Here is a 16,238-nt window from a genome sequence, read left to right as displayed (position 1 = left end):
GTTTGTTTTCCAAAACGTGAGCGATTTCTAAACCTATTTTTTATGTTTATAAAAAAGGTAAAAAGGTAAAACTACATTCTGCGGCCTCTAATGAACAGTGCTTCATATCTCGACACAAATCCATTTTAAAGAGTTCATGTGTTGGGCCCGTTTTCTTGTGATAATATGGTCTACAACTTCTCCGCAGAAATGAATTCTTTATCACGCAATATCAAAATAAGGATTTTTTCTTAAATTTGTGCTACAATCGGTTCATTCATTTCTGAAAATCGAATTTGAACCTATTTGGCATGGGATTTCCGGAACCGACTATCGAAGAATCATGTGACCAATAGAAAGTCATTAATTCGCAGTGGTGTCTCGTGACAAAATTGACTAGTTGTGCACTGCTTATGTGGTATGATAGCAGATGTAACAGTTCGTTGTTAGTGAAGAAGTGAAAACTAAAGATTGTGGAATAGAGATTCGCTTGTGTTTTTCGATACATTGAGATAATGATATACTTTCGGATGGAACTTTCTATTAAACAAAAAAATCTCAGAGCTGAGCTGAGTAATTCTTTCTCTTCTTGAATCTGTGCAGTAACTGATGTGCACGGAAAAGACACTAACTCAGCGACAACAGATACTTGAAAGACGCCACTGGTCAAAAACTTCATCAATAAAACCGCTTCGACGTTGAAACTGAAACAGCAATTCGTTTTCTACTGACATAAGCATAATCTACTGAAGCTTTTAATGAAGGCGTGCATACAGGTTCTGACAGAGCCAAACGTAACAGAGAGAACAACAAATCTCAGAGCTGAGTTAGGTGATTCCTTTTCTTGTTAAATATGTGAGTAGCTCATGTGCACGGAAAAGACACCACAGCGATAAGTGTGTAAATACACGCAATTTCGGTACACAAGGCAAAGTGCTCCAATTCACAGCGCCACGCCAATGCGATATGAAAACGTCTTTTGGCTGTAGCTTAGGGAGCATATTGTGCATATAGTGTTGTGGATAAAATTGCTCATTATTTTATATTCGGTGCCTTCCGACATGTTTTCATCGAATAAATAGAGAATATAAAAAAAATCGAATGAGGATGGGGCTGTAGTTAATTCCTTTTATTTGACGTGGTTGTGCAGTGCACGAGGTGCACATGAGGACGCGACGCCACTGTTAATTCGATTACTAAAATCTACAAGTGGATAAAATTTGATGCGGCCTTCGGTAGGTTTTATCTCATTTTTGCAATCGATGACGCATAATTATTTTTCGATTTGTGAAAATTGATCAAACTCTCTCAGAAAAATCGATATGAATTCCATTTCGGCCACTGGAGCCAAATGTCGGAGATTTCAATTGGTTATAAATGATTAAGACCTACAGCAATTGGGACCTTATCCATACCAATTTTGTAGAGACGTGTATGAATTAATTATTAATTTAAAGTTTATTTATACCCGTCGTGTATGAACTTTTCATAACAGACCGTACAAAACAACCCGTAACTCCGGGTTTTGAGCTCGAAGTAGTAACGTTGATTAGAAAAAAATCTGGTTTTAACGGACTGAGTCGAATGGTATATACTTCTCGGTTCAAAAGTCAGGTTTCAGAGTGATTGTGTAGCCTTCTTATATGAGAAACACAAAAAAAAACACACGGAATTAGATTCCGAATTCGACGAACTTAGTCGATGGACGACTTTTACAAGCGATACTCGAAACAGCATGTATTTGGAAAGAAAAAATAATATCTTACGTTTTTTCGGAAAAAAAGAAGACGAACGGATTCGAATGGTGCATGAATCTCGGCGATCCGGAAAAATGATGAAGAATCTTCCAAATTTGCACTAATTTGCAATCGACTATGTTCCTTACAGGTGGAACCGTACAAGTTAATTTGACATATATGTCTTTGCTCCAGCGGTTGAATCATTTTTAGATATGCACAGTTTTTCTTAGAGTTTATGCTCTTCCCAATTACCATTCGCGGTTGTAATGCTTTTAATTTCGTCTCCCCTGCTAGCGAGCGCACTCCACGAGATATAAATTAAATATGGCATTTGAATGGCAAATGTTTTACAACCTCGACGCTATTGAATTTGCTCTTCTGAGAACGAAGTTACTGAAAGGAACTGAGTAGAAAATGAAATTTACGGAATGAAATGTTAATGTGACATCAGCTGCCACATCAACGTTGCATGGGTTTGCCTCAGTTTTGTACACTAAATAACCTGGACGTGGAATTTTATATATTTATTCTGTGGTTAGTATGGAAAAGAGCTGTTAAATTTAATTGAAACTGACTTAATCGAAATAGTACTCGAGATATTATCTGTGGCTGAGGTCGAGTTGTGCATCATGCGAGTCACATGAAAAAAGAGAACTTTGAAACATATTCTACAGCAAGCTTTTCAAAAATTACACTTTCCAAATGATCACATTTAAGCTTCAATGACGAGTTATAAATCTTGTTGGACGATTGTGGGGTCCAAATGACAAGGAAAAACAATTATTGCTTCTGCGACTATTGCGACTTATAACTGAATTAGAATCCGCACTGTTCAGTTAGTAGAAGTAGTTAGTTAGTAGTTATTTATTGGAATGTTTTCTATATTCCAAATTGGTTCAGACTCGAAACTGATTCGTCGTTAAACTCTAAGATTGCCTCGATCTGGCCTAGAGCTGTCAGTTTTGTTTCATGTATCTGACATATTACATACCATCTTTATTTATACATGGTCTGTTTGTTAATTAATCTAATTATATAATGCAATCTTTTGGACGCTAGCAGTTCGTTTTCCTGGGAGTTAGAAGTTCAGTGCCTTGATACACACTATCACAGTTCCAGTTGACCTAGTCGAGCTCACAGTCGATCATGTTTATTGTATTTTCATTGCACTTTCAAATGTCTGAAAACTAAAGTGTAAAAAGGGAAAAAACCCCGACGAGCTGTCCGGCACTAATAGGCATAACAGGGTTGTGCCCATTATAGACATTATGCGTCAATTATACTACTAAGGTAAACGTTCCGTGCATGTGCGTCTTGCCTTCCGATAATGCTACATTAGTTACAGCGCTAATGATGTTACCTTCGAAGAAATGATGTACCTAAACCGACCATTATCCAATCGTCGTGGTGAGTGTTTAGTACAGGAAGAACATATTTAGAGTTGTGCGTCGGTCAAATGAACAATAATCGTTTAAAGTCAATATGATGTTGGGTGGAAAAAAATTGAATTTTTTTTCAGTTTCCACCTGGTTATGGATCGTTAAATATCCAAAACTCGACCTGAAACTATTTTGCTTTGTGTAGTGGGAGTGGCTAGCTACTTTTCTATTGGTTGTAGGACGGTTGTTTGTAATGAGGCAAATGTGAACTTAAGTTCATAAGTGTCCAACTATGGTGTGATAATGCCTTTCTCTTGCCATTTAAATAGTCTTATTAAAACATTTCTAAGATTCTATCCTCTGCCATTAGTGTTGTGAGCTTATCAAATAACCTAAAAGTAGTTTTCAAACGAGCCTAAGTCTTTCGAAATCAATTCTTTCGTCTCCGAGAAATTTTGTTGCATTGAAAAACATTGAGAATTGTCGGTTACGTCACTTATACCATGATATCTCCTGAGCCGGAATTATCAGCCATTTAATCTCCAAACTTGATCCACAGTTCAAAAGTAGCCTCCGAACTAGCTTAGGCTGTTGAAATCGGCTCAGTCACCTCTGAGAAGATTGAACGGTACAAAAAACAACGCGTTTTGCCGCTTACGTCACTTATATCATTATATCTCCGGAATCGGAAGTGCCAGCCACTTGATTCTCGAACTTGATCCACTATTCAATAGTAGCTATCAAACGAACCTAAGTTTGTTAAAATCGGTTCAGCCATCTCTGAGAAAGTTGATCGATAAGAAAACAACGCGTTCTGTCGTTTACGTCACTTATAAAATTATATCTCAGGAAGTGCCATCCATTTGATTTTCGATCTAGATCCACAACTCAATAGTAGCTTTCAAACGAATCTAGGTTCGTAAAAATCGGCTCAGCCATCTCTGAGAAAATTGAGCGGTAAAAAACAACGCGTTTTGTCGCTCGTCAGTCATTTGATCTTCTAACTCGATCAATCGTCCAATAATGACTATCAAACGAACCTAAACTTCTTGAAATCGGTTCATCCATCTCCGAAAAAATAGAGCGATTAAAAAATCTTTGAAAAGTGCATACACATACGCATATACATACACTATGATCTCCGAGGGTCATTTCGAAGGTTAGTTTTTCCAGCAATTCTATTCCCTTTCCAAAGTATACATATGTAAACAATGAAGCATATCTAAGGGACGTAGAGAACAGGTATATATACACTCTAAAAAAATTTGAATTTTACAGGTGACTTAATTCCTCATACGATGTAATTCATAAAGACCTAGTTTGTCAAATGACGGAAAATTTTATTTGTAATGACTTAATGTTAGAATAGCTTGAATTTTAGTGGTTTCGACTGTAACTTGCCTTCTGCTAGCAGGTGCGACTGTATGAATTTAAATGTACCTTTTACCAACCAAGCAGATGTATGCTTCTATGGCTCAGTCGATTAACAGACGTACTTGCGATCCAATGATTCGCGGTGCAAGTCGCGGCGGCTGATATCAGTATTCTTTTTTTATTTCAACGAATTTCATGCATGGAATTTTAGACACAATATTAAATGTTCTTCGACGTAAATTTGCGTGAACTGCGACGCTCCATTTATGTGCATATAATAAGATGTAAAATCACAAGGTTTTTTTAAGTGTGTATGATTGAAAATAAATCAATAAGAAACAACAATTTCAAAATTGGACGTTTACCACTCTGAAAAAATAACAACAATCTTTGCTTGCAATTTCAAAGAATTTTGTACAAAGCTTTCGTCGTTCTTTCCGGAAGTGTAAGTGAAAATCTCAGTTCGGGGGGAAAATTACAAACGGCGTGATGGCACAGCGAACCTAACACAATATTGTCATTGCCATGGCTTCGGCCATGGTACAACAAATTGTCATATGGACATACATAACTTTTTGTCCTCAAAGAAGGAACTCAAATACTCCCTGAAAACGGTCGTCGACAACTTTTTCAATTTTGTGAGTCCTATTGACATCTCATAGAAATGCCCGTTTCTATTTTTTCTCAAAAAAATGAAAAATGCGACTGAAGATGGCAGAACCGATTTAGATAATTTTTGGCTCGTTTGGAAGCAGCTAAGGTCATTGTTAGATAAAACGGTGGACACAACTTGTTTCGGAGATATAAAGGTATATGTGACTCGAATATCTAATGACTGACACGTCAGATTCCAGGGATATAATAGTTAAAAGTGACGTAACCGACAAATAGCAATATCCGAAAAATTTTCTCGTAGATGGCTTTGTGAATTATCGGAATCGGAATGTGTCAAAAATTAGCCCTACGGAGAAAATGTTGTTTTATGATAGTACTATTCAAATAACAAAAGAATGACATTATCACTACACTAGGTATGTTACATTAAAAAAAAAACGGTGTTTTTTGTGTCAATTCAAATGGGTACTGAAAATGAGAATCGAAATGTGAAACACCTGCGTCTGAACAGGACAATTTTCAAGTACAGAGAAAATAAATCCAGAGATGACAAATTTTAACTAAAGCCTAAAAATCGTTTAAACATAATTTTTTTCAAGTATTTCGTATGAGTCATCAATTTCCATTACACGAATATCGATCATGCCACATCGTGGTTCACCATAAGGCGTTAATCAGCTGTTACATGCAAAACACTTTTTTATACTGAAGTTGAATGTCTCTCCTGACAGGCCGAACGAAAACATTTGACGATTTTCTGACCAACAATATATAATGGTAGTCTAATAGTTTTGGTACCTCGTGGTTAACCGGTTTATACAAAATGCACATGATTTCTGATTTTTACGTTTCGGCTTCGGACTCACGAGGTAGATGAAACGTAAGAAATGAAATTGATTTCTTTTTCGACCATGGCGATTTTAATCTTGTGGTTTCATAACTTTCTGATTCTATGAACAGGGCAGGAACTGGGAATTGAAACCATACAAGTTGCCAGCAAAGTATCGACCAAATCACGCTTTACTGCTTCCAGAAGGTTTTACAATTCCCAACTATAATATTTTCACTGATCGTTACAATCTCACAATATTCAATCTATTTTCATTGATATATGTTTTACATTTGATTTTATTTTTGCCTTCTCTATAGAAAGATTGTAGAATTGCTGGAGAAACCGACTTTTGATCGGAGCTTTGGAGACCCCTAGTGTTATATACCATTCAACACAACTCGACGAGATCGGAGAATTTCTGTTTCGAAGATCACATGGTTGACACATCCAGTTCCAGGAGATATAATCGTAGAAGTGACGCAACCGACAAACCACGCATTTTCTATACACTCAATTTTCACGGAGATCAAAGAACCGATTTCAAGAGTCTTAAACTTATTTGACAAGTACTATTAGATAATGGATCACGTTTGATGATCATATGACTAACACTTCTGGTTTTGGAAATATAATAGTATAAGTGACGTAATCGACAAATAGCATTTTTTCAGATTTGTCCATGATCAAGTTCAAATGTATTATTGCTGATACATTCGGCTTCTGGAATGTTGCCGAATATGCGATGTAAGCGCTGAAGCACACTTCACACTTTGTGAACTCCCTGAATCAATCTGGATAATAAATATGTTTTAATAAAACTGTTTGAAAAAAGGTATTATTACACAGCTAGGTGGATAAGGAAGAGGTTTTTTCCTATCGTTTAAGTTTTAGATACGGTCAAAGGTCATAAAATTATTACCGACTTTGAATTACAATATTATACATAACACTCGAATTACAACATTACACTCGAAACAAGTAGGACGGATATCAAGGCGTATTAATTAATCTTTTGAAACCGGTATTCCAGTAGTAACTAAATTGAGATTTAATAGAATGATTTGATGAAGATGTATCGAGAAAAAACATTGCAGTTTTAAAATATGAGCTAATTGTTCAGAAAAAGTCATTGTTCGTAAGTTGAAAGCTGCACAACTTCACATTAATATTCGGAAAAGTTGTTACAACGATTGCTAGTTGTATACAATCAATTTACTAAGTTCAATTTGTTTACGTCGAACATTCCAAATACCTTGAGCGTGACGCGGGAGCGATAACAAAGAATAAAAATTTGATGTGAGAAAATGTTTTAAAACATCAAGTTTGTTTTCCTAGTAGTGGGATCATATTGTAGTATTAAATGCAGGTATGCTAATAATTTTTTTCTAAATCAAAAATACTCGTTAAAAAAGTACATAATATTATCTGTCAAATTTACATTTAAACAACGTACATCAAGCGGTAAACATACGAGTCACGTTTTCAAACGTGCTGTTTTTGTAAACTCACTTTTCTCATAGCATCATGCTTATTTCAGTCTATAAAAAAGTGTCCTTTTCAAGGTTTGCTAACATGACGCTGTATCTTGTGTCCTCTTCAAGGTTCGCTCGCAGGCATTTGTAAAATATAGATACCGAGTCTGAACAGTTCGAGCAAAATTTGTAGTTAGCCGTGTAAATAGAAAACAACAGTCGGTTTTCACTGTCATTGCATTGCTTTTCTTTACGAGAAAAGCATAAATTGCATTTAGCATCGACGACAACCACTAAAACTTGCAGATCATCTGCATTTAAGAAGCTCAACGTTGAACGCAGCACACCTTCCGAATAACCATAAAAAGAGAACGGCTCAAATCTTCAAACCAAAATCGCACGTTTCAAATGTCACCAATGAGAAAATGTTAAAATATCACGCAGTTGTTTGTGCAGGCAACATCGTGTTTAACCATGATTTTTTTTGCCAGACAAGGCAAATATTTGCAGTGGAATGTGACGCATGAAAACGTAGTAAAAATATGGTAGGATGCAATTTTGTACCGATCGAGTTTGCAGTTTAGTTTCTGAACACTAGACAAATAGTTCAGGCTCCGTTGTTTTTGGGAGTTAACCGGGAGAATGCGCCAAGAGGCCCGAAGTAAACTGATAATCTAGGTTACATTGCAACAGTGGCGTTCCAAAAAATACGGATATGTGCGTTTGCTTCAGTTAGTGCCAGGTACGCTATGCAAAACCGAGTGCAATGCTCAAACCTGCTGAACGGTACTGTTACTGTTGTTGAATTCCATTGGCAACGCGAATGCTTATGGATATTTGCATAGAAGAGGCGCCCTACATTACACTTGAGGGTTTTGCCGACGATGCTTCCATTAGCTTATGGCGAGAATGCACGAAAACATCTGGTTAGCATAGATATCAACTCTAGCAGTGGGGTTTCCGCAAGTAAACCAGTCAAGTAGAGAGAAAGAGAGAGATAGAGAGGTTGGGGTGCAGTGTTGAGATGCTTTGTACTAGTACCGTATGTTGTGGCACCCACAAGTTGAAGAGATCCACAAGAAATGCGGTGGTGCTAATGTTAGACATACTATCAAAATTTAGGTTGATGATATGTGCATAAACTTGATCTGGGTGTCGTTCGAGAAATACATATGATTTGTTGTTGTCGATTCAAAGTAAAATTTGAGTATGTGTGAACAGTTAATTATTAATGCATTGATCGACTTACCTCAACATCATACTCTCCGGGTCGTTTACAGAGCCAGGTCGATCCACCAAGACAATCGGCGTAGTTCATTATCAGTATCACATCGATGAGCAGCCACACCAACGAAGTTAACAGCACAATCCGGCAAGTGTTGGTACGAATTTTGCCACGAAACATTCTTGAATAGTTGATGTTGGTCATTTTCCGCCGAAGCTACAAAAGCAGGTCCGCTAGCGTTCAGCCGAGTAATGGAGTTGTTGCTATTTTTTTCGCAGCTCTTCCACACCGCAACCGACTAACGCGGAATGGGTAGGATTCCTCACTTCCGCACTGCAATGCTGCAACACAACGCTTACTTTACCGTACAGTCAGACACGAGCCACTGTTAGCTGTACAGCGGAACGCTTCCGGTTACTGGCGGTAAAAACGAATTGAATTTCATCAACACATCACACTACTTTTTGCACTGGCGTACGAGCTTCTTCGCATAACGGAATGAACGCTCGAACGTGAACCGAGAAGGACTTTCACTGTCGTTGTGTAGGCCGTGCCCGACAGCGACTCCAACCACAAAGCAAATATTTGGTTTCCATGAATTATTCACACTGAGCCTAACAACACACTACCGAGAAACAAAAACACGAAAAACCTGATGAATGCATCAACTACTACCATATATGACGGCGGCAGGTTGTAGGAAAAACTAAAAGACTGTGTAAAACCAAATAAGCATATCACACGCGTTCGCGGCAAATTCCAGTAGCTATTGCCCGGTTCCGTCAACCTACATATTTTGAGGAACGGCTGATTGACTAGCAACAGTTTTCCTGGCGAAAATCAACAACTTTAATAATCATTGTTGTTCAGCGGATGTACATCAACGATGTAAAGTGTTGACAAGCTTAGAGCTCGTGGCTTCGTTGTAGCCCAACGTTACACTGCGCAGACATTGACTTTAAAACCTGTAAAAGATAGAACAAATATGTACGTTTAATAAGCAGTTTTAGTCGGTATTTTGATTATAAAATGGTTTATCAAGAACAATTGATGGGCTACTTCACCCACTTGAACACTGACTGAACCGAGACCATCAATAAAATGAGACACTAGAGATGTACTTGGTTCCATCACCAGTTTATTACTGGTTTGGGTACAAGTATACGCTTGAACGTCCGTTGATTTTGTAATGTATGCACATTAGTTCACTACCCCCGAGCGTAGTGCCAATATTCCCTGGCATATGAGCATTCGGTCGATTATTTTTTTCATGAATGTCGTCTTAGTATTTGTTCTACTATATATTTGTGCTCGTTTTGTCGCGTGTGCGTACATTCAGTTAGTCTGACCTGTTTATTTAAGTTCGATAAAATTCATGTTTACGTACGTTCGCAAGAATTTACCTACATGCCAACGACACGATAGATTAATCAAGGAAGTATTAATTGAAAAAGTATTCCAACAGATCAAAATTTATCATGCACTCGAACTACTAGGTGTTTTGTAAAAACCTGCTATTTGGTGTTATGTACACGATTATGATATACTAGTATGCTGAAACTTCTTCGAAGTTTTGTTTATTTTAAGTTGAACTGCTAATCGAACTGCTTATACACTGAGTTGCAGACGAAACGTGCTTACTGTTGTGAGAATATGAGAAGACTCAACATGAAAATACTTTTGAATATTGTTTCATCAAATCAAAATCTTGCATGCAAATACATTTATAGCAATTCCAATCCCCTTCAGCGTTAATATATGCAATCCATTATTACCTTCGAGGCATACTGTGAGCGAGATATCGCGCGTATTCTTCTGAAAACGACCTCCAAATTTGTGAATTCGGCAAACAAGATGTTTCAAATTGTATGGTCGTTTTTTCCGTGGTCGAACTTTGTAAACAATCAACATGGAAGCCGAAAGAAGGGAAAAAATGTGCACAGTTATTTGGAAAATCCTTTGTGGTCTGCATCTAGGCTAGCTAACAGCTGAAATTGCCCAGTAATACCGTATGGCGTGTCATCAAACGGTATAAGGAAACATTGACGACGATTCGGAAACCTTAAGCCAATCGTCGGAATGGAACCGTCGACCGGAAACTGCGTTGTAAGATTTTGAAGACTATTAAGAGAAATCCTAATCTGTCGGACTCTGATTTGGTCAGAAAATTCGGTGCTGCCCATAGTACCGTAAGGACTCGACTCCGGGAAGGATTCAAGTCGTATCGAGCTAGCAAACAGCCAAATCGGACCATAAAACAGAATAGTGTGGTCAAAATTCGTGCTCGGAAACTATATGACCAGGTGCTGACCAAATTCGACGGGTGTCTTCTGATGGACGATGATACCTATGTCAAGGCTGACTTCGAGCAAATCCCAGATCAAAAATTTTACTTGGCAAAGGCTCGGGGGGTTCTTCCAGTTAAATTTAAATTTGTTTTTGCCGGCAAATATGCAAGAAAATTTATGATTTGGCAGTGCATTTGCAGCTGTAGTAAAAAAACGAAAGATTTCGTTACAAATAAGACAATGACATCGGAACTATACCAAAACGAGTGTCTCCAAAAACGATTTTTCCCGTTCATTCGATCCCACGACCATCCCGTAATGTTTTGGCCAGATTTGGCAAGCTGTCATTACAGCAAAGTCGTTCAAGAATGGTATGCAGAGAAATGGGGTCCAGTTTGTTCCGAAAAACCTTAACCCACCCAACTGCCCCCAGTTCCACCCTATTGAGAAATACTAGGCAATCATGAAGAGGAGACTCAAGAGAAAGGTTGTCCAAGACATTAATCAGATGACGACCTGGTGGAATAAGATAGCTAAAATGATGGACGAAGAAGGTGTGCGCCGCCTAATGAGCCGTGTTACAGGAAAAATTCGAGAATTCCTTCGAAACCGTGACGAATAATTTTATCCGTATTTCTTCTTAAAAGCATGAAGAAAACGCTACATTTGTATAAAAATAGATCTTGAATTCAATAATAAATAACTGAAATATAGGCATCTGAAACAAGCTTTATACCGTTTTCGTTTATTGATCAGAGCAGCCCGAGAGCTGACCCAGAGTCGTCCAAACAACTTTTGAGATGTTTATTTTAGCAATCTGGGGTCGCTCTAAATCGGACACCAATCGCGTAGTTTCGCTCTGAAAATTGTCTAGGGTCGCACTACGCATCCATGCGAGTTTGTTTATTTTTTCTTTTTTCATGAGTTGTTGTTTAGGGCGCGTACCACGTGTTCGTTTTACTCGGAGTCAGAGTCGCCCGCGTCTAGGTTCAAAAACGAAAACGGTATTAGAATTGACTGACTAATTAGAACATCAATTTGTAGCCATTGAACGCATCGTGTTTTCGGCTCCACGTTTCTCGACTTGAATGCACCTAAAGGGTGATTTCATAAGAGTTATCGGATTTGATTTACCAAAAAAAATATCATATAAAATTTGAGAATCAATATAATCGAATGTTTTAAGGGGATTTTATGCAAATGTTGGCCGCGGCACCACTTTAGACGGTCCATGCGCAAGGTCCAATTTTGGCAGACTCTCTCTACAGGCCGACATGTATTTCAAGAATAAATTCTTCAATATTGGCTTTCAGTGCGTCAATTATTGCTGGTTTATCCTTACATAAGTCTTACCATGGTCCCACAAGAAATAGTCCAAAGGCTTCACTTGATCAATCAAATGTTAAATCACTCGATCTTGGCGGCCAATTTACAGGCCCAAAACTTGAGATAAAATGTTCACCGAAAGCGGCTTTCAATTTGGTCATTTGGAGATTTCGCGTGCCGTGTGGGATGTGGCACCGTCTTGTTGAAACCAAAACATGTCAGGCATGTCCAATTTTTCCATTTTAGGCAAAAAATCGTCACACGGTAGCACTCGCTATTTATAGTAATGTTCCGCCCATCTTCATCTTTGAAGAAGTACGGCCCGATGATGCCACCGGTTCATAATCCAAACCAAACAGTGACTTTTTTGGGATCAATGATAGCTGAACACAATTTTTCGATAAAAAAGTGGATCTAGTAATCTCTTAACCGAGCATTAATTTTAATAGTAAAATTCGAAAGTCGACTCATGATTAATTTATTGACCAAACTGAACAAGTTGAGTTGAGACAAGACACGATTCACACGTGATCTGTGTTGCCAAAATATACTAGCAAAAATTCACCCTATACTTTACTTTATTTATTCTCGTTTTACCTTATATATATATATATATATATATATATATATATATATATATATATATATATATATATATATATATATATATATATATATATATATATATATATATATATATATATATATATATATATATATATATATATAAAATAGGTATAGAATTCGCTCAAACTTTAGGAGGGCCGCATGACATATACCAATCGATTCAGCTCGACGAACTGAACAAATGTCCGTGTGTGTTTGTGTCTGTATGTGTGTTGTCAACTAAGAGGTCGAGATCTCAGAGATGGCTGGACCGATTTTGGTCAAACTAGTCGCAAAAGGTGGGTCTCCCATTCACCCAAAACGCTATTGAATGGTTTTGAGATCGGATGTTTACTTTTTGAGTTATACGAAGTTTTATGTCAAATTTTTTATGTTTTTTGACTGTGACTGTTACAATTGACCTTGGAAACAGAATATGTTTTCAGACTTAGATTCCGCACGGTAATACCTATCCAACAAGCCATAGATTGTTGAAATCCGTCCATTTTTAACGGAGATATCAAAATTTTTGTGTAAACGACTTTTTCCCCTATTCCAGCAGTAGAAGTTTTGAGCGCTTTTTGGCAAAGCAATGCTTGGGAGCAACATAAAACACGATTTTTTATACTGTTACATACATTTGTTTCTAAGTACCAAAAAGACTGTGTACAGCATCCTTTTTCATGACATTTAGCCTCGGACCGATTTTAGCACGGCTCGTTTTTGGCAACATAATCGTTCGAATATGACATATATAAACCAGATGATGGCAGAATTTGTTTAAATTATATTGTTTTAAACTACTTACAGCAATAAATGGTGGAAGAACATAACATCCATATACCATTCGAATCAGTTCGTCGAGTTCAGCAAATGCGTGTGTGACAAATAATTTCACTCAATTTTCTCGGAAAATTTCTTTTCTACAAATTCAGATGCATATGAAAATTCGTAGGCTTCCAAACAAAGTTCCTAAATTATGTTTGGTTCCGACCTCTGGTTCCGGAACTACAGGATGATATGTGAAACGAAATCAAAATTGTGTAACTCATTTTTCTCGTAGATGGCTGAACCGATCTAAGATTCAAATGAAATCTTAGAATCATCTAAGATTCAAATGAAAAGTTTAAAGATTCTGTAAAACATCATGCTATTCAGTCAGATCCAACTTCCGGTTTAGGGGATACAGGGTGATTGGTGTAAAAATGTCTATTTCACATAAATTAATCAGGTTTATAGGGTTAGCAGATTTGAATAGTCGATAACCAAATAAACTTTTTTCAGTTTTAGTGGTATTCAGTTTTTGATTCAGAAGGCACCTAAAAATTTAATTCGTGCTGATTTCTCAAAGATGTCTACACTGATTTTCAAACATTTTGAGACAAATGTAAACTATACAGCTACTCAGGTGAATTTATCTGACTTTGGCCATACCGATTTTAGAATTCCGGTTCCAGTATAACATCGTTTCTCAAAGCTCAATCGTTTTCTCAAAAGAAGCCTAATCGAATTTCAGAAACAAAAATTCAAATTAAAATGGACTTATAGTCCCACACAAAATTAATTAATTTTATCCAATTATGACTTCCGATTCTCGAATGACATGATGATGAATTTTTGAAATTCAAACCGATATAGAAGATGACAATCCCGAAAAGCTTCAAAGTTGGACTCAAAACTGTTGTAATTTATTCATCATATGGCCATACGAATTGGTTTTGGTTATACTGGTTCCTGAATACCAGCTCTGGAAGTATCCTAAATAATGACGAAAAACTTTAAAATGGAACTTACAGGGTCCGGCACTCGAAGTGTAACCAACTTCAGACCGCTCGCGCAGCTGACGCACGGGCATCAGCTCTCTAGAAATTTGCTAAATGACAGTTCGGAGTTGTATTGTTTACAAGCGCAAGAAAGCATTTTGCCAAAAGTGAACGCGAAAAAAAAATCAGTGATGGATTTTAAACGTAATAGTGTGATTGCTTTATATTTAGATGGAAAATCACAACCAGCGATTGTTCGTGAGCTCAAACACCTTAAAGTTAATAAAGTTTTTGTTTATCGCACCATAACTCGTTACAATAATACTGGTAGCATCGCAAAACGTCATGGAGGTGGTCATCAAAAGACTGCAACGTCACGTGAGATGGTTCAAAAATTGAAGAAGCGACTTGAACGAAATCCTCGACGAAGTGCCAATCAAATGGCAAAAGAACTGAAAATATCCGACCGTAGCATCCGCCGCATACTGAAAAATGATCTGAAGGTCAAGCCTTACAAGATCCAAAAGGCGCATGATCTCACACCGAAGCAGGAACAAGTTAGACTTGAGAGAGCGAAGGAGTTGCTTCGTTTGGCCGAAAGCGGTCAATTTCCGAACATTGTATTTTCTGTCGAGAAAATTTTTCCAATTGAGCAATTCGTAAACTCTCAAAACGATAGGGTTTACTTGACCGACCGTTCATACGAGAATTTGAGTCATCGATTGGCCACCAGGAGGCAGCACCCGCAACAGATAATGGTTTGGGCCGCTGTAACCGCAGATGGGCGCTCTCCAATCGTTTTCATCGAGCCTGGCGTCAAGGTAAATGCGACATATTATCGGGAAAGTATTCTGGAGGTTGCTTTGAAGCCGTGGGCAGACAAACATTTCGGTGGCAGACCATGGACGTTTCAGCAGGACTCGGCACCGTCTCACAAAGCTCGAGTGAACCAAGAATGGCTGAAAAACAACGTTCCGAACTTCATCACGTCCACACAATGGCTCTCGAATTCACCAGATGCGAATCCAATGGATTATTCTCTTTGGGCCATTTTGGAGAGCAAAGTCCGAACTAAAAGATACACCAGTCTCGAGGCGCTGAAAAAAGTTATTGTCCGCGAGTGGGCCTAAATACCTGCAAGTCACATTCGGCAACTTGCGATTCGTTTTTTGACCGTCTCAAGGCCATAATCAAGGAAAAAGGTGGTCATATCGAGCAAAAGTGAATTGATTCTGAATTTTGTATTATTTTTACACATTTTGTACTTTGAATTAAGTAAAAGTAATTTTCAAACTGAATTTATGGCCTTTTTAATTGGTTACACTTCGAGTGCCGGACCCTGTACATCGACATATCTATTTATTTATTTAACTAATATACATAATCAACAGACAAAATATGGTCCTAATGATTATTTCTAAGTATATTTAAAAAACTAGTTTTAATTCGACTGCGCGGGACATGAAAATCGAATCCCGTCGAAACAGAATTGAAAGAACGTTGCAATCCAATGATGGCGCCATTGATTCGATAATTAGTGCGGCGTAAAGGCATTCTGAGGAGGTTGTTGTTGCGAAGAGCGAAGTATGGGTATATCATGGCATGTTTAATCGATTATCACACTTTTAGATTCAAATTCG

At 37.6% G+C, this 16,238-nt stretch overlaps 1 protein-coding gene across 4 annotated transcripts in view; it reads right to left on the bottom strand.

Annotated features, from left to right (window-relative positions):
- LOC131429255 (polypeptide N-acetylgalactosaminyltransferase 5) overlaps positions 1-16,238 on the bottom strand; it is a 131,156-nt gene that overhangs the window by 71,721 nt on the left and 43,197 nt on the right. For all 4 annotated transcript variants that reach the window (XM_058593308.1, XM_058593306.1, XM_058593307.1 and 1 more), the window contains one exon: positions 8,640-9,580. In XM_058593308.1, coding sequence (XP_058449291.1) covers positions 8,640-8,819 — 180 coding nt within the window. In that variant the 5' untranslated portion in view covers positions 8,820-9,580. The remainder of the gene's footprint in view (positions 1-8,639; positions 9,581-16,238) is intronic.

The sequence above is a fragment of the Malaya genurostris genome, chromosome 2 (assembly GCF_030247185.1).
Source record: "Malaya genurostris strain Urasoe2022 chromosome 2, Malgen_1.1, whole genome shotgun sequence".
In the NCBI taxonomy this organism is placed as follows: Eukaryota; Metazoa; Arthropoda; class Insecta; order Diptera; family Culicidae; genus Malaya; species Malaya genurostris.
The sequence above is the reverse complement of the archived record's forward strand: the minus strand, read 5'-3'. Positions and strand labels throughout refer to the sequence as shown.